Source organism: Hesperophylax consimilis, chromosome 30 (genome assembly GCF_061612785.1).
Source record: "Hesperophylax consimilis isolate HC1 chromosome 30, BYU_Hcon_1.0, whole genome shotgun sequence".
NCBI classification, from domain to species: Eukaryota; Metazoa; Arthropoda; class Insecta; order Trichoptera; family Limnephilidae; genus Hesperophylax; species Hesperophylax consimilis.
This window is the reverse complement of record NC_142865.1, coordinates 9,634,530-9,653,532: the sequence shown is the minus strand read 5'-3', so window position 1 is coordinate 9,653,532 and position 19,003 is coordinate 9,634,530. Positions and strand designations below refer to the sequence as shown.

General features: G+C 33.0%; 1 protein-coding gene across 1 annotated transcript in view; it reads left to right on the top strand.

Moving 5' to 3' along the window:
• Positions 1 to 573: 573 nt before the first annotated feature.
• The window catches only part of LOC149409604 (uncharacterized), a 174,164-nt gene continuing 155,734 nt past the window's right edge, over positions 574 to 19,003 (top strand). Inside the window, exon 1 of the mRNA XM_089649682.1 lies at positions 574 to 844. Within this exon, the coding sequence (XP_089505808.1) occupies positions 790 to 844 (55 nt within the window). The 5' untranslated portion in view covers positions 574 to 789. The remainder of the gene's footprint in view (positions 845 to 19,003) is intronic.

Below are 19,003 nucleotides of genomic sequence, written 5' to 3'. Positions count from 1 at the left end.
GCTTAAACACTGACATAATAACAGTTTAACTAAGATAGTTATTAATCCATTTTTCACAGCATCGTGCTCATTGGTCAAATGAATTTAACAAACAGTTATTACATTATTTACAGTGTGACTTCGTTGATTGACGCATTCATTCTGTCTCGTGTAGTGTACATGTACTTATAACGCCTTTTATAAAATCTTACTCATTTTTAATTATTTAGTGCATTAAAATGTATTTCAGTAAAAACGGATTCAACTCTTTTCGGAAACTGTTTCTTGGCAATGACGTCTTGCCAACATCTCGACGGTCTCCAAACAGCTGGCCACACTGACGTTTTACTATGGAAACAACACATTAAGCTACATTCAAATTCACTGCATTGACTCATAGCGATCCTTGCGGCAGGGATTATTACTACATAGGTATTCATAATCAAAACGTTTTTTTTATATCGATTTAGTGACTAGTTCTTCTTCAACTCACTAAGTGGTGTGCTAAAAATGTTGGCTTAAAATATGCTTGAGATTATTCGGAGCTTCTTGTGTTGTATTGTAAAGAAAAGTTTAGTTGTATTATGAGTTTTGCTGTGTTTGCACGTCGCTATTGCTCATGCGCGAGGCTTTTTTGAAAATTCCGCTGCGGCGGTCCTTTTCAAACTGTTTTTAAAACGATGTTGTTGTGAAAGTGATTTTAAAGTTGTTTATTATTATTGTTTATAAAACAAACAATGTTAAAGTTCCGTGATGTGCAACGTTTGCACTGCGCGCAATGAGAAATGAATTGAATTGAAAACTTGTGCAATGGATGGAGCAAATAATGATTCAGATCAGTCTTTGACATGGGAAGATTTCTTTGGTATGTCACGATTTTATTATTTCCTACCCAAACGTTTTCTTTACACAATTATACACCCGTTTTATAATGTTACCGCTTTATTCCGATAGCTAAACAAAAAAAAACTAACTAAATAATAAATAACAACTATTGTAGGTCGCGTTATTAGAATTGATCCAAACAATAAGAACTTAGAATTGAATGAATTGGTGCATATTTACACACTCCGAACTGTGATTTTATTGCGAAACGTCACCGAGAAACAGCATTTTTTTTCCTGATACGCCTTTCTCCGACCGCAACATCTGAGTCTCCATTTCTTAATCTTGTTCAATACGTTTGTATATAAAATATAGAGTATGGTCGTACATGGTTTTATCTTAGAAATTTCTTTTTAATGCTTTCAATCTACTTTTGCCATTCTTCTGCCAATTCTACCAGGGTTGGTATCAAAATTCCACTGTGGACTGCTAGCCTTGCTATTCAAATCAAAACATGCCTTTTCGTCATTGATGTATTGTATAGCTCTATGCTTGTCGTATTTTATTTATTTTCAATACAAACAATGCAAGTACCCGTTATTTTAAAATCCGTGGGTAATAAATTCGTTTCCATCTTTTTTGTCGCCCACTAAAACGTTTTGTTTGTTTTGAAACAATTTTGTGTTCATTTGACGTTTGAGCGAGAAACCGGTGATAACTCCGTTGTGACCTCTCCCTCTTTCTCATAAATGACTCAATAAACAGAAAGAGACGATAAAACGTAGCTCTTAGGCGCAGAACCATTCGTAGATCCATTATAACCTCTCGCTCAACCTTACAAACGATCTACACACCAGAAAGAGAGGTTATATTATACGGTATACATACTACTATCAAGTACTGAAACCGGTTTTGTATAATAATAATAATTGCAGAATGAAACTTGATTAAATTAAGGCACAGCGTGACAGAACTACAGATTATTTATTTTATGCATTGCGAAATAACAAGTACAGCGCAATGGCTAAATTTAATAATGTAAAATCTACTCAACCAAGAACGAGTTTTTGATGTTCTTGGTGTAAACCATGTGTAAACTTTACTTAGGTACCATGAATAATTTCTAACAATAAAATGTATTGATCGAGTTCGAATTTTAAACTTCGCGCGCATTATTTTATGGCTATTAAATTTCAAAAATTTTTTGTTTGTTTTAATTTGAGATTATTTTATAGTTCGGTGTTTACTCAGCACGTTCTTATTTGATTCGTATTGGAATGCAATTTGAAAAAAATATTTATGGGAAATGGCATAATGGTATAAAATATATTAAATTTAAATCACATTCCAATGCGACGAGTATCTTGGAAACTAGATTTCAATAGCCATTAAAAATTGAAATTAAAAAGACACAACCGAAAATAGTATGTATTGACTGTAGTGAGACTGAATGAAGTGGGAAAGTGAAAGGTTGGGAATAACCTGGCTATTCAGATATGGTCACTAAACAGGGCTAAAGTCATTTAATTTGTTTTATACTATTTAGAGATTGAAAATATCAGAACAATCGAAAACTATAAACACCTATTAAAAGCGATTAAAGAGAAGTTCAATGTAAAAATACCAAAATGATGAAACTATCTTCTCAATTTACTTATAAATTTTAATTTTTTATTTACATATATTTTTTTAATATTCATATTTCCTTAAATCATAACTACAAACACAAAATATTCTTTATCTTGATGCTTAGCACTCTTCTAAACACAAGCGCCAGCTTCTATAGAAGAGAAACGTTAAAAAATCAAAAGCATTGAAAACTAATTATATTAATTATTTTAGTTAAGGCGATGCACTACGTCGTGTAATATTTTAAATTGAGCCGCTGTCAATAATAACCCTTGCTTAGATGGCGATAAGGTTTAAATTCCCGCTTAACACTATCCGCCTGTTTTGATTTATGCAAGAAAAAAACATGGCCAAAAAGTGCCTTTTATTTTATTTTGTGGATGTTCAGGCATAATTTTTTTTTTTGATCATTTTATAAATAAATTAATTTGCCACATTATACAATAAAATCATAACCGAAAATGGTTTCGTAAGTAGGAGATTTTGAACATAAAAGCAGTTTACATAGGACTTATACATTATTTTTTTTCTGGGCTTATAAAAATACTTAGCCAAAAAATACTCGATTATTTCAAAGGCCAAGATGTATTCTACTCACAGTATTTAATTAAAGCATCTGAAACATTTCTAGGCGACCAAATTTTCAAACCAAAAACACATGATTTTGAATTACTACGTATGGCATCGCCTTAACATAAATGATTATACTCTGCAGAGTAATACTGAGAGTAATAATTTTGTAATATGTCCCCTTTTATTATACGTATTCCTGCTTGCATTTCGCATATAATTCCTAGAAAACCTTGTTGAACGAGCACAGTTTTATCTGTCTTTTGTTTGTACAACTATTATTCGTTGCACGAAACGTTCAACCAACAAGATAAGAATTAATTCCTAGGTAACGTGATATTATATTCTTTTGTATTATCTACTGAGTAAATAGGTAGGTACTTGCCTTGCTATAAAATGCACAAACGCAACACAAGAGTGGAGTGAATCTAATTAATTAATAAAACTCTGGCTTCGACAATACACTTGGACATTTATTTTGATAGATCGACAATGGCTCCGATATCCTAATATGGATTCCGACCTAAGGTTCCCTACTTGTTATCCTACTAGCTGCACCCCGCCATGCGTTGCTGTTGCTCAGTCTGTCTGTGCAATTATTTTATTTAATCATTGGTCTATGCAGATAAATAAATCATAGAGCGTGTTGCTTTTACGTCTAACAGATGACGCTGTTTAAAGTTTTACCCGCCACATGTGACATCTAGATAATGGTTCCATGATAACTCAACACAGTGACAATTCAACACACTTTTAAAAAGTGGTATAAAGTCATTAGAAACGATGAAATTTTTTTTTTTTAACCTAACCTAACCTAACCTACATAACCCAGTTAAAAGAGTTTTTGTTTTATCACTTTCCATGACTTTATATAACTTTTTAAAGATGACATGTGATGAATTATCATTGTGATGATTTATCCGTTTACCCTATATAATATACAAAATCTTCTATTATTCTGACTCTTGACATGGCCCGACTCGAGTATCTGATTCACTACATCGTGCCATGTCTTCCTCGGGCATCCCCGACTTCTGCTACCATTCATATCATTCTTTCCGAATAACATGAATTCTTTTGACATATTTTTTATCCCACAACGGCAACCTGTGTCCGAGTCCAACTTTGCACAGATTGTCCGCATTGCACTCGGCCTACCGACCCGCGAAGTAGCAGTTCTGTCAGAATCCGCCGACCAATCACAGGGCGTTTAAGTCTCTTACAGTTTAAAATATATTCAGTTTATTTAAGAGGAAGCTACAAGCCTAAAATGTATATATTCTTGGTATTCCTTATATTTTAGGTAATAGGCATTAAAATCGCTTGACAAACGGAGTCTAAAAACGTTCGATTTCAAGCACAAAACTGGTTTTTATTTATTTTGTAAATAATTTTATAAGAAAGCAAAAAAGTTAATCAAGTGAAACTGTCACAGATAATCTTAGCTATACTACTGTATTTTTTTAAAGTTGTTTTCTTTACGCGTTCATACATTTCTATAGAAAAAATATTTTCTTTTGTAGTTTAAATATATATTTTTTATTGAGTAATTTATTTTTTATTTGTATTCTACTCAAGCGAAACGATAGGAAAACCTTCAATTTATCTAAAGCATATCTTTCGGTATTCACAATGTACACCAATTCGTTATAAAGATTAATCAAAATAGTGATTTAGCATTAAGCTCCGCCTTAATTAAACTTATACAGTCAGAATCAGTGTTTGTTGATCCAAATGAATCTCGAATACATGTTTTTAAGCCATTATATTTTTCACTTAATTTCCTTATACCCAGTGATTTTTCACGGTCTCCGCTTGTAATGTTATATTTTTTAAATAATTCATTAGGTCTAAAAAACCTATCTTTTCTTCTGTACCTTTCTATTCATTCAATGCACGTGTTGCATCTTGAAACCATCTTACCCACGTTCTACAGTTCCACACCCACTCATATATGCGTACCTAGCTCCGTGGCACCAGTAAAGTTGTGGGTTGTAGCTAGTGTTGGTACTGCGGGCATAATGCATCTGTGGTAGGCACCTTATTATACTACTAGTGATGGACATGATGTACGTCTGTACGTGTTAATATTCGTAATAGATACCGATACCTATCTAACATATTTCGAAACATTTTAATAATACAATGTTATGGTTTGTATTAATCATTTCGATAAGGAAGAGGAGCTGTTTTTGTTGCTATATTACAAATTGGTGTCCCATTACTAATAAATACGGCCAACGGACATTTACTTATCTTGTGCCTTCTGATGTAAAAAGCGAATCAATTGCAGTTGTGCAGACTGACTTTACAAATACACTAGTATCCATTGATTTGTTGCATGTAATTGTATAAATATGCCTTATGAGAGAGTGTTCAAGTATGCTGTGTGCCTTTTAGTTTGTATGCTTATGAGTTATGAGTATGTTGACTGTCTTATATTTATCTGTCTTCGTATTGTATGTAGTCCTTTAAAATGTTATTCTTCTGTATCCATTTGATTGTGGCTTCTTGTTATATGTGTTCTTTTGTTGTATAATTAATATTGTGAACATGACTTGCTGACAAACTGCTTTAACAGTTTAGAGGGTGTTTATATTGAACTGGATTAATAATATTAAGAGATTCTTAGTTATTATTTTTTCTCCGTGTACCTTTTACCTTCCCAGAATTTCCTCTCCTTAAAAATACCCTCCACAGATCATTCCCAAAGATGACATGGGCCCTTAGGGAAATTATTTTCATCAGAGCCTCTTGTGTGGATGTAAATAAAGCAAGTTTTATTAGGTCGGTTAACGTTTTCTTTTGACGTGATTGTGATGCTATTATTATTCAATTCAATTCAGTGCCGGCAACCCGGGCGTTTATTTATTATTAGTTATGTACATACATGATTTTTCTCCTTACCCTCCTCACTAGACAAAGTCTGTTCTGAGGCTTGGACGTAATATTTAAAGGTGACACTTGAAATTCCTTTCGCAGCCTTTAATTAATTAGAAATTCCGTTTGGATCGCATCCAATTTTCTGGGAAGGAAAATTCTATAAGATATTATCAGACCGGACATGGTGAGGAACGTCTCATGTTTATGGAATTTCTGAAGGCGTATTATTCGGCTTTTTTATCCTTGGTCTAATCACTAACCTAACCTAATCTACCCTAATATAATCAATCCTGAGATACCCGTAGACCCCGCATTCCGAATTTCATCTGATTTCTAACATATTTCTGTTATTATTGAATATTTTCTCAATTTTCGCGGCGATGCCATACGTAGTAATGCAAAATCAAGTGTTTTTGGTTTGAAAATTTGGTTGCCTAGAAATGTTTCAGATGCTTTAATTAAATACTGCGAGTAGAATACATCTTGGCCTTTGAAATAATCGAGTATTTTTTAGATAAGTCTTTTTATAAGCCTAGAAAAAAATAATGTATAAGGCCTATGAAAACTGCTTTAAAGTTCAAAATCTCCTACTTACGAACCCACTTTCGGTTATGATTTTATTGTATAGTGTGGACAATTAAGTTATTTATAAAATGATCGAAAAAAAATTTAATATTTTTGCCTGAACATCCACAAAATAAAATAAAAGGCACTTTTTGGCCATGTTTTTTTCTTGCATAAATCAAAACAAGCGGATGGTGTTAAGCGGGAATTTAAACCTTATCGCCATCTACGTAAGGGTTTTTATTGTTAGCGGCTCAATTTTTAAATATTACACGACGTAGTGCATCGCCTTAATTATTATCGTTTTTTTAAATACTAGCGCGCTCCCTCTAACATTCATATTTACATGCTGTGTGGAGGTTTTTTTTAAAGGAAAGGGTGGAAAGGAAGTTCTGGGAAGGTAAAGGTTATGTTGGGTAGGAATCTAGGGATCGGTGTATCCAAGAGTAGTGACGTACATATGAATGTATCCCTCCCACTGCGGCGCAAGGCGATGGGACGGGAGACCAGTTTGAGAGGTTAAAAGATCTCCCCAAAGCAGCCTCTCCCGATCTGGCAAGCCACGTAGCTGATGGGCAGGCTCATCCTGAACACATCTCACCCAATGAACTCGGGCACCCCTGCTAATTCACCAAACGTAGCGAACCATAGTAGTACAGATAAAATGCATGTGAAATGCCTTGTGGACGTTTTTCGTTATCTATTTCGTTACTATTTGGCCCAATCGAGGATTAAATTTCCAATACAAAATTGCGTTTACGAAATTCAAATGGGATGGAGATCTACGATGTCAGGCGAGTGTAACTGATACAGAGCGCTGGGCCTTGGGCTAAATGGAACACAATTTTTATTCAAATTTGTATATTATAAGGCACTTCTAGTTTTCTATTTTCATATTTTAATAAAAAACCAAATTTTATTTATTTATTTTATTTTATTAAGTTTTACGCCCAGCCGGGCTTTTACATGCATTTTAAAACAGAATATACGTAGTGAGCTATCGAAAATTATACAAAAAAATGAAAGCTGATGAATATAAAATAATATTAGTAAAACATGTAACAGTAACATAAAATATTGAGACTAGAACAATACTACATATAAGACAAATAACTAAAACTACATTATCAATGCTACTCTAATTTGTAGGATTCAACTAAGGACGGGTTGTTTCGGAGAATTTGAACAATTCATCAAATTTCAACGTTCATTTTCGGGTTCTGTGAAAGACTTATTCAAGTTCTGTTTTTATATCATTATGGGCTAGTTGCTTGACAAAATTGAAATAAAAACGGAACTTGAAAAAATCTTTCACAGAACTTGAAAATGAACGTTGAAATTTGATGAATTGTTCAGATTCTCCGAAACAACCCGTCCTAAGTGCTGGTATAGATTACGCTTAGTTCTACAAGGTTTTCCAATAAGAGGTGTTATTTTGAATAGCCCGCTATTTCGGTAGATGTTACTTTTGGAGCTGTCAGTTTTTAACATTTGACAAGTAGAAACTACGCCATTAATACAAATGGAACGATACACGCTTCAACAACGCATTGAAATTATTAAAATTCACTTGAGTGAATCAAATGCAAATCATCTTGAGTGATGAGGCCCATTTCCACCTTGGTGGCTTCGTCAACAAGCAAAATTGTCGCATCTGGGGCTCGGAAAACCCAAGAGTTATTGTTGAAAAGCCTCTCTATCCTCAACGTGTGACTGTTTAGTACGGTTTATGGTCCGGCGGAGTCATTGGACCTTACTTTTTCGAAAATGAGGCTGGAGCAATAGTTACGGTGAATGGATTGCGCTAGCGAGAGATGATTAATGATTTTTTATGGCCGGAATTGGATGGTATTGATCTGGACAACGTTTACTTTTAACAAGATAGCGCTACGTGCCACACAAGCAACGAAACCATTGATCTTTTACGGTTGAATATCAAAATAACACCTCTTATTGGGAAACCCTGTATAAATACAGTCAATAAATATATCAATATTACCCCCATACTTGTTGCCCAGATCATGCGTCCTATTGGTCAGTGAGTGTGTCTGATAGTTTTTTGTGTATGTATTGCAGAAGAATGTTATATTTTGTCTTGTATTCCTAGTTGGCACATTTTAATAGTTCCGATGACAGGACTGTCAATTAAGTTGTTAAAGACTCTGTGTAACATAACCAGGTCTGGTATAATTCTCCTGTCAGATGGTGTTATTAGATCCTATTGAGTAATCAAACTGACAATTAATTTAATCAATTTGAATTCTGAGATTAAAATTTACGTACCTAAGAAATTTGTGCTGAACTCTTTCTATATTGTTAGAGTGTACTTTATATAATTTGATACAATCGACTTGGGAGTGATCTTATTCGATTCAGCACGAATGAAAACTTAGTAATCGATGCCTCACTCGATCCAGTTTGTAAACATGTACTATTATTTTTCAAAAATTACCCCCCTCGCCCTGTATGGGTGTTATACCACTTTTGACGGACTCTTCTGATCTTCATTAATACAGCCAAAATGAATGTATGACTAAAGTTTCATGGATAAACGAATTTTGTCATTCATTTTGTGCGTGTTGGTACAATTTTACCCGTATCATGTGTTAATATCAGCTGTGTTTACATCAGCTCTGAATGCTATAACTACGACCTCGATCCCAACTGTTCACTAATTTCTGGAGGCAGTGGAAGTTTAGGAGTGAAGTTTGAGAAGTTGTTCTACTTAACCTCCCTTTTTCTATTTTTGTACTGTTTCGTATATGAAACTTATAATTTTGATATCAAAATACCAACAATCAAAATGTAAAATTGTACCTATTGACTCCCACCCATGTATCGTAAGTTCCTCTCGTCTTACAATGGGTTTTGTGACTCATCGGGATTGCTCTAGCAAGAAATAGCTGCCAAATCACGGACATTGTCATTTCGAGCAAATAACTTGTCGTTTGAGTTTCGGTCTTAATTTTGTACTTACAAAGAATCGTCAAGACGGGGCTAACAGTCCATAATGGAGTTTTAATACCAATGCTGTTGTGTGACAGTGAGCTAGTACAGAAGAAATTAGATTTCCGAGGCGTTAATAATTTAATATTAATACTAGCTGACGTGTACCTCATAAGGTTTAGCCAGCGTTAGCAATCTAAGCGCTCGAAAATAATTTTTTTACGTTTTGATTACAAAACATGGACTTTTTGCTACTTTCTATAAATGTAATATGCATGTTTTATATACACAAATCTTCCGGAAGAAATTCGCTAAATGACAGTGAAAACCCTATCAAAATCTGTTTGGTAGTTTAGAAGAACTAAGCGCACAACCAGACAGACGCGGATAGCGACATTGCTTTATTTTATTTTTTTAATTTTATATTATAGAAACAAACAGTACATGATTTACAGAGATGTAACAATATACAGGAATAAGATACTTCATGTTGTGTACCTATGATATGTTTCCTTGTAATGTCTGCTAAATGGTATGTTTATTCCTTAATTACCAGGTGACTTGTGTAGTTTATAGGTATGTGTGTGACGTGTGTAATGTATGTGAGTGTTTGTGTGTGTGTGTCTGTACGTATGCGCATTGAATAGTTTAAATTATTGACATGATGCCACGTTTGAATTTGGGCAGTGAATCCGAAAAAATGTTATTTAAAAACTGTTTAGTGATTATTGCGATTACGAATGAGGAAATTCTAAAATAATATAATGTCAATACAAGGATTAAATAATGTATGAGGCAAACCAATAGATATGCCTATAAATAATAAGAATCATCATTGTATGTGGTTAAGATAAGCAAATAACGAAAAATAAAAACTCGCAACCTTTTTAAATGTTAGACCGCACAAGTCTGGAGCACGTGATACTATCAATTCTCAGCATCCCCAATTTTGGTATGTTGTGGGGAGGGCAAGGAGATGGTGGGAGAAGGTGGGGAAGTATATGGCTATTCAGATATAGTCACCGAACAAAGCTAAAGACATTTAAAGCAACGTGTCAATTCTATATGTATAACCTATTTGTGCCGGAGTCTCGAACTCGGGGACATCGCTACACAGGGTCAGTCAGCCCTGTGCATTGGAGCAGTCCGTTCCTAGCGCCGACTTGTCAAGGCTCCTAGGAGCCAAGGCGCTGACAATACCTAACACAGCGCCCTACAGTGGGCTGCAAATCGCCTTTCATAGACATAGAGACTTGAATTTCCAAGGGTATTTTTTTGCTATAAAATTTCGTACGAAGCAATTGCGTGTACAAATGAAGGAGTTATCAATTTTTTAAGAAAAAATTGTATGGCACTGACATTAAAAATGAGGCTATCTCTGGAATCATAAGGTTGGCCATGATTAAAAGATGTATTCTACTCGCAGTATTTAATTAAAGGATCTGAACCATTTCTAGACGACCAAATTTTCAAATGAAAAACACATGATTTTGCATTACTACGTAGTGCATCGCCTTAATAACAATTATAATTATGTTTTTTTTAACGTAATACAACTCCTATTAATTATGTATAATGACTTAACATGATAATTAAATAATGATGTATTAACGAGAATTATGTATACGGTGAGAGATTTAATATGATACATGAGAATGTGTCCCGCGTAGCAGTTAACTCATGTGCATCCTTCCTGAATGCAATAAAACGCCTCATTATGGAAACAACATGTTAATCAGACGTGGGGTGACCACGGCTTCGTATTTTTTTTCTGTTTTTAAAAGAAATACATATAAAATAATCAGATAATAATTTGCGCTCCGCTTAAACTAGTCCCAGCAAGAGCTCGTACAGACGTCATTGATGTTCATCCTCTTCCTTCTCACGCGTCTTATTTGAAAACGAAAAAGACAGGAGATACTAGAACGATGACGGGTATTATATATCACCATCGTAATAAGCGGATTACCCTAGCCAATGATGCTTGTGCAATGATGGAAAACTTAGCAGACAGATGCTTATAACCCGTAGCGCAAGGGTTCTCAAACTCTTGAGGTTCGGAAATACTTTTTCTATAATTTTCATAAGGATCAACTTCTAACAAGATTTTTTTTTTTATTTGGTGCATTATTTTTTACATTTTAAGTTTTCCGGTAATGTAGGCCTCACTGGGTGGCTTGCCCGTGCTGAGACCTTCATTTTATAATAGGAAAATATAATCTACATAATACATTTAAAGAGAAAATAATACATTTGAAATTAAAAATACATTATAATATATTTAAAATTAAAATATAATACATTGAAAATAATCTTGTGTGTTTGTGAGTGATGTGTGTTTATATTGGTTTTGTGTGTGACGTGTAGGTTTTATTTTTATTTTATGCTATGACATTTTGGTAATATTGTCTTTTTTGTTCTTTAATCCATTTTGTGATTTTGTGTGTGAATTTATTTTTCTCAATTTTAATTTCAAGTTTTACACTGTTGAAAGCTTTTATTGCATGGTATCGGTAGTGTCTTTGTCCAAAGCTTGAATTTACTGTCGGAGTTTTTGTGTTTTCTTTGTACGCTTGTCTAACTGGTCTGTTAGTGTTATTTTGTGTATGTTGAAATTTATTTTTTTTTGTCAAAAATGTAGTTTAGTAGTGTTTTAACGTATAATTGGCGTATATCTAGTACGTCACAGCTGTTGAATATTTGGTCTGTATCAGTCAGTCTATGTTTTTTTAGTATTACCTTTAAGATCGTTTTCTGTGCGGTTTCTATGTAATTGATAGCCGAGTTTGTTGCTCCTCCCCAAGCAATAATTCCATATTCTATTATTGATTGGCAAAGTGCAAAATATATTGTTTTCAATTGTTTTATTTTATATATGTTTCTTATGTTTAGGAAAATGTGTATTGTTTTCAGAAGTTTATTTGTGATTTGTTTGATGTGAGGTATCCATCTGAGGTTATGGTCAATTAAAATTCCTAGATACGTTATTTGTTCTGTTTTTTCTAGAGGAGGGCAATCGCAGATGTTGGTGTTTAAACATTCGTGTATTTTTATGGTGTTTGTGTTGTTTTTTGGCTGTCCCGTGCTATTTATACTGTATGTTGTGAATTTTGTCTTTGATATGTTTATTGTAAGTATGTTTGAGTCTAGCCATGTTTTCACTTGCGAGATTCCCAAATTCGCTATGTTATATACATTATTCCAATCCTTAGATTTGAAAAGTAAAACTGTGTAAAGCTAACTATTTCACGATGATGATGGTGTTACATTTTTTTATCCGTCAAATCTACTACCTAACAAACCAGCGCAGACCCGTGAAAATTCGCGGGATATTATAATTGTGTGATTTATAATTGCACGTTTTAAAAAGCGCCGACGCTATAAATATTAAGAAATCTGACTTGTCAAGATTAACCCTAAGAAATTTAAACGCAAGAAATACACGTTTAAAAAAATATAGAATTAAAATGATTTTTCGATATAAAAATATTATATTATTGGTAGGTAGGTACTTCACTTCACAGTTTCACACGATCGTTTATTGAATCAAAGTTACAATCACAGACACACACCCTAAATTAGTGTTAGTAAGCACGAATCTACATAGCCAATTTTGTCCTGCAATCAGGATATAAATGTTTACATTTATGATTTTAATTTAAAAATTTGGAAATTATTATTATTTTCAAAATTTAGCTGTTTGGGAACCCTTAACATGTAATTTCCCGCTTCCCTAAACTGGCTAATTGACTATTTTAACTCGAGCGTTCTGCATTTTGTCTGTCTGTAAATTTGTTTTTACGTTCCGTTTCAAGATGGTGGCCGTTTTAATGGTTCAGTTAAGATCATTTTTTCAAATGTGAAATCTTCATGTTTATTTTGTCTTCGGATTTTTTTTTTAAATATTATGGTAAAGACATGCCTGAGGAAAGCTTGAAAAAGAATTGTCATTGAGATAGTGACGTTTCTTTGAGCAAATTATATAATTCCTTATCTAAAAATTGTTTTTAATGTCTCAAATGTTTATGGTTTATAATTAAGTAGGTATTTATTTAAGTACCTACTTCCAAGTCTTATGATTTCAGAGGAAATTTTGGTTTTGATTAATTAAATAGGAGAAAATTAGAGACGCGAGGTCCACTGTTCGTAGAACTACTAGTTTATGTTTAAAAGTACTTTTTTTTGTTTTTTTTTGCATTATAGTCACCCCACCTATTTTTTATGACTGCAGCAACTCGTGTTTATCTTGTAACTGAATAATCTACGCTATAAAACGGCGCACACCTCTTTCTGTCTTTCTGTCAGCGGTACTCTGAACCTAAACAACCTACGCGGCCATAAATGCATACTAATGAGAGAATGCAGTGCGCACTCTGCACTAGTGATGTGAATTTCCGACATCGAAAAAATCGAATGTTTTTATATTAAACGACTTCGATTTAGTTTCCTGAATGATTCTCTTCAGGTGTTATGCGTGCAATCAAAACCACCTCACCCCAGGCCAGAACACTACTTTTTTTTCCTTTATTTTTTCCCAATTTTTACATTAATTACATACAATATTATATAAATCAATACGAATAATGGGAACCCACTAAGGCGCAGCCTGTGCGCGGGTAATATATAAGTAATTATAGTATTGTACCTAGAAATAAACAAACTACGGGCATATAAAACAAAAACAAGATTACAGTTTGTCTAAGCGGTTTGTATAAAAAGTGTTTACAATAGTGTATAGTGAAATTATAAGTGTTTAGTGTAATATATATTATGGTGAATATATTATGAGAAACATAAATTGATAAAAATTAAATAAAAAAAGTTTCAACTGCTGTATTGAAAAGCCATAATTTCATAATGCCAATAAACTCTTTTAAATATTGAGGAAGTTTAGTAATCACTTGAAAATTTTTCGGTAAAAGATTGAAAGTACGAGGTCCAATGAAACTGCAGTGTGTTTGCATTTGTTTGGGGAGTATAATAGTATATTAAAGTATAAGTGGATAAACAGGTCTTTAAAACACGCGCGATTTTTCGAGCACGACGGCGTAGCCGAGTGCTCGAAATAAAGCAAGTGTTTTAAAGACCAGTTATCCACGAATACTTTACGCAATTTTTTTATTGGTACACTTTGAAAACATAAATAATGATATTATTATTAAAAATTTGGAAATAAGAACTATTAATGAATTCGTGATGTGACATCACAATATCTTGTTGTCATGGAAATGAAAAACACAATTGACATTTAGGACGGGTTGTTTCGGAGAATTTGAACAATTCATCAAATTTCAACATCCACTTTCAAGCTCTGTGAAAGACTTTTTCAAGTTCTGTTTTTAGTTCAGTTCTGTCAAGCAACTAGCCTATAATGATATAATAACAGAACTTTAATAGGATTTTCACAGAACTTGAAAATGAACGTTGAAATTTCATGAATTGTTCAAATTCTCCGAAACAACTCGTCCTTAGACTTCACATTTTGTTGATTTGTTGATGTTGCCATGGTAACTTTAAAAAACGCGCGTTCCATAAAGTGCGATTTAAACACGCTAGAGCGTACTTTAAATGAGTAAAAAAGGGGCACCAATAACAAAAAATACATCATTATTTCTAATGTTGGTTCTGTTTTCATTTATTTTGAATTTATTTTTGTTTTTAAAGATGTATTTCATAGTTTGCAAAATAAATAGTTTACGGAGACAGAATAGTTTAGATTCTTTGTATAACTCATCTGTTGAAAATGTTCTTTTCCGATTATACATAATTTTGATGATATAATTTTGAGTAATTTGTAAAGGTTTTATATGTGCATGAAGCGCACCGCCCCATCCTATTATTCCTTATATGAGTGAAGATTGCACCAAAGAAAAATAAATAATTTTCAGCTAGCCTACTATTTATAAGTTGTAATTAATTGCTTATTTTTATCTCTTTTTGAATTTTCTTGTATTCATTGTATTCACGTAATTGTTATTTATTTTTAGATCCTCTTGTATTTCTTAAAATTTGCTTTATTCACGTAATTATTATCAGACATGTATTTCCAAAAAAAAAATCATTATATTGACGTATCTATTGTACATTCAATGTGTATATCTATACTGGACGTGTGGGATTGCACTAACCTACCCACATCCTGGAATAAAAAATGATTGTTTTTTATTATTATTAAATAAGTTCCTCCTCTGTTTTAAGCCATTCTACCCTCCCACATAAGAGCCTCTATAGAGCTTATATATACACGGTGTCAGGAAACTTGTAGGCAGACTGATAGAACCACAGACATAGGAATTAATAGACGAGAAGATAATGGCGAGGGGTAAAATCAACTGTTGAAGAACGAAGGGAGTAAGCCTGACTGTGATTCGTCAATAAATCAATCTGACAGTAAATAGGCATCTCGCATTATAATATCACCATTTAGTTCTTAAAAGTAAAATCTGCTTTTGAATGAATAGACATTTCTACATGGGAGCGCAAATTACTCGCCACGTTATGAACTAATTTGCGAAGTCCAAATTCGGCAAAGTAAGGCAGCTTCTATTTTCAGAGTCGTAGTTAGTTTCAGAGTATTTAGTTAAGACACTTTTACAAATGTCTCATAATTTACTTACCCCAGTAAACAACGATGAGCACACTTGAGAATCGCTACATTGTGATGTGATAGTATATGTTTCTAAAACTGATCCATATAATACGGTGTGAATAAGCTTAAAATAAAGTAAAATAATGCTTACTTATGGAATGTAATACGACAATTGGGTTTATTCTTTTTTTCACATCTATTTTTACAAGTTTTCATAGTACAAGTCAACATTTTGCCGTGTTATTTCGTAAAATGAACCGATGATGCCTCGACCATAGTTCGCACAAGAATGATGACGTCACGTTTTCAAATTTCACTTGAGGCCATATGCGAGCCCAGCCGGCTCAATGGAACCGGTATGGGGAGTGGGGATAATACGCTTTTAATCACTTAGGGCAGGTCTACTAATATTCATATGTCTATGGATAGAACCTACGCGCAAGCCAAAAACTAAGTTTGGTGATCGCGCTTTCGGATATCTGGGCCGAAGGCTTGGAATAAACTCCATCCGGAACTAAGATCCATAACAAGTCCAACAGAATTCAGCTCTAAACTAAAAACTTACCTTAGTAAGACACCACTTTATTTTTGAATTAATAACAATAGCCAACCGGGTTTCGCTTGTCCCAAGCTTCATCAGGACTAAATATCAACTAAAGCAAATTAGAAACTTCGTCTCTATTAAAGCTTTTAAAAAACGTGAGATCTTAAACAAAAAACTGAAAAATCTGTGCAGTATTCAACAAACTTTAGATAATAGTGCCCATGTAAAACCTACACATCAGTTTTTTGACCGTGTCAAAAATCTTTCTTCTGGACATTTTAACAATCAAGAAATTTCCCTTTTATCTAAAGGTCTTAAATATAACTTAAAATATAATAAAAATGACTTCGATAATGCTGTTGAAAACGTTGCTGTGGACATCGAAACTGCTCTGCATAATAAACCAAAACCGTTTCTATACAAAAGTGCTGAAAATTTAAAAAAATTAATCCCAAAATTTAATCTTAACCTTAAAACAGATCCAGAAGCCCACATCATGAAGAGTATCCGGAATAAGTTAAAAAATGACAACTTAATTTTAACAAAAGCCGACAAAGGCAACACTGTCATCATATTAAACAAAAGTGATTATAACACAAAAATTGAAGATTTCATCAAAAATGATGTGTTTAGTGTCTTACCATCTGACCCTACATCTAAATATTTAGATAGTATAAAATGTGCTATAAAAAATTCTAAAAACTCCATTTTTCAGGATGATTCTTATAACCAAACAAAGTTTTTAACAAAAAACCCCAAAGCACCAAAACTTTACGGATTTCTGAAAATCCATAAAAGTAATTGCCCCATTCGCCCTGTAGTGTCCTGTTGTAATTCCCCCAATTTTAAATTATCTTCATTTATAACAAAAGTATTTAACGATGCCAATGTGTTTTTCCCAAAATATACTATCAAAAACTCATTAGCATTAATCGATGAACTAAAGGACCTGGTTCTTCCCAGTAATTGCAAATGAATATCTTTCGATGTAGTCAACTTATTCCCTAATGTACCTGTTACTGAAAGCAAAACCCTAATGTCTAATTTACTGAATAATTCTCACTTGTCTAAAGATTTAGCTAATGATTTATCTCGTCTTTTTAATATTTGTTTGAATCAAAATTACTTCCAATACAATAATGTTATTTACCAGCAGAGAGAGGGACTAGCAATTGGCGCTCCTACAAGCCCCCTTATCGCTGACATCTTTATGAATAACTTAGAAAACAATATTTTTGCTTCAAATTCACCTCTCTTAAAGAACATTTTACTATGGAGAAGATATGTTGACGATGTTTTTTGCATTTGGACAGGCACTGAAAGACAATTAAACTCTTTTCTTAAAATATTAAACTCCTTTCACAAACAAATTCAATTCACTGTAGAATTAGGTACAAACTTAACCTTGAATTTTCTAGACCTAACTTTAAGTATAATTAACAATAAATTTGAATTTAATATCTATCGTAAGCCCACGTATACTGATATTACAATTCACAATTCATCCAACCATCCTATATCCCACAAACATTCAGCATTTCACTCCATGATTCATAGATTGGTTACCGTTCCGTTGAATAATAATAATTTTTGCAACGAATTATCCATCATTAAACAAATCGCTTTAAACAACGGGTATGATACAAAACTAATAGACAATATTCTTAATAAAAAATTGAAACAAATAGCATCAAATAAATTCCTATTTAACAAATCTTATAACCCTAATAATATAAATATAAATCAAACATTCCAATGGCGTAGAGTTCTGTATACAAATAACTTTTCTTCTTTAAGCGTTAAAAAATTCCCATCTGAAATAAAACCCGCTTTTTACACTAATAATAATTTAAGTAAATACTTAATTAATACTAAAGATAAAGACGACAAACTAAGCCACTCGGGCATATATAAACTTAATTGTAATGATTGTTCTGCTTTTTATATCGGAAAAACGGCCCGGAATGTCAACTTAAGAGTAAAAGAACATTTACGATGTTTAAACAATAATGCCTTTTCAGAATTCGCGAATCATTTAATAGAATCTAATCATTCATTCGATAAAATCTCGGGAACTAAAATATTGCATAAAAATGGATCTGGAATTAGATTAAACAACTTAGAAGCCCTTGAAATAAAAAAAGCAGTTAATAATAATTTAAATATAATAAATAACCAAATTAATTTATCTGATAGTCCCATATTAAATTTATTCCGCCGCTGAAACTGTTATTTCCTTCCCCCCCACCCTCCTCATCATCCTTAATAATTTGTCTCCACATTTTCTATTTGCATCTCTTTCTATCTGTTTTGTATCTCTTTCACTCATTGTTTTCATTTACCTATATTTATATGTGCCTGTATCTAATTTGCTTTAGTTGATATTTAGTCCTGATGAAGCTTGGGACAAGCGAAACCCGGTTGGCTATTGTTATTAATTCAAAAATAAAGTGGTGTCTTACTAAGTGTATGTT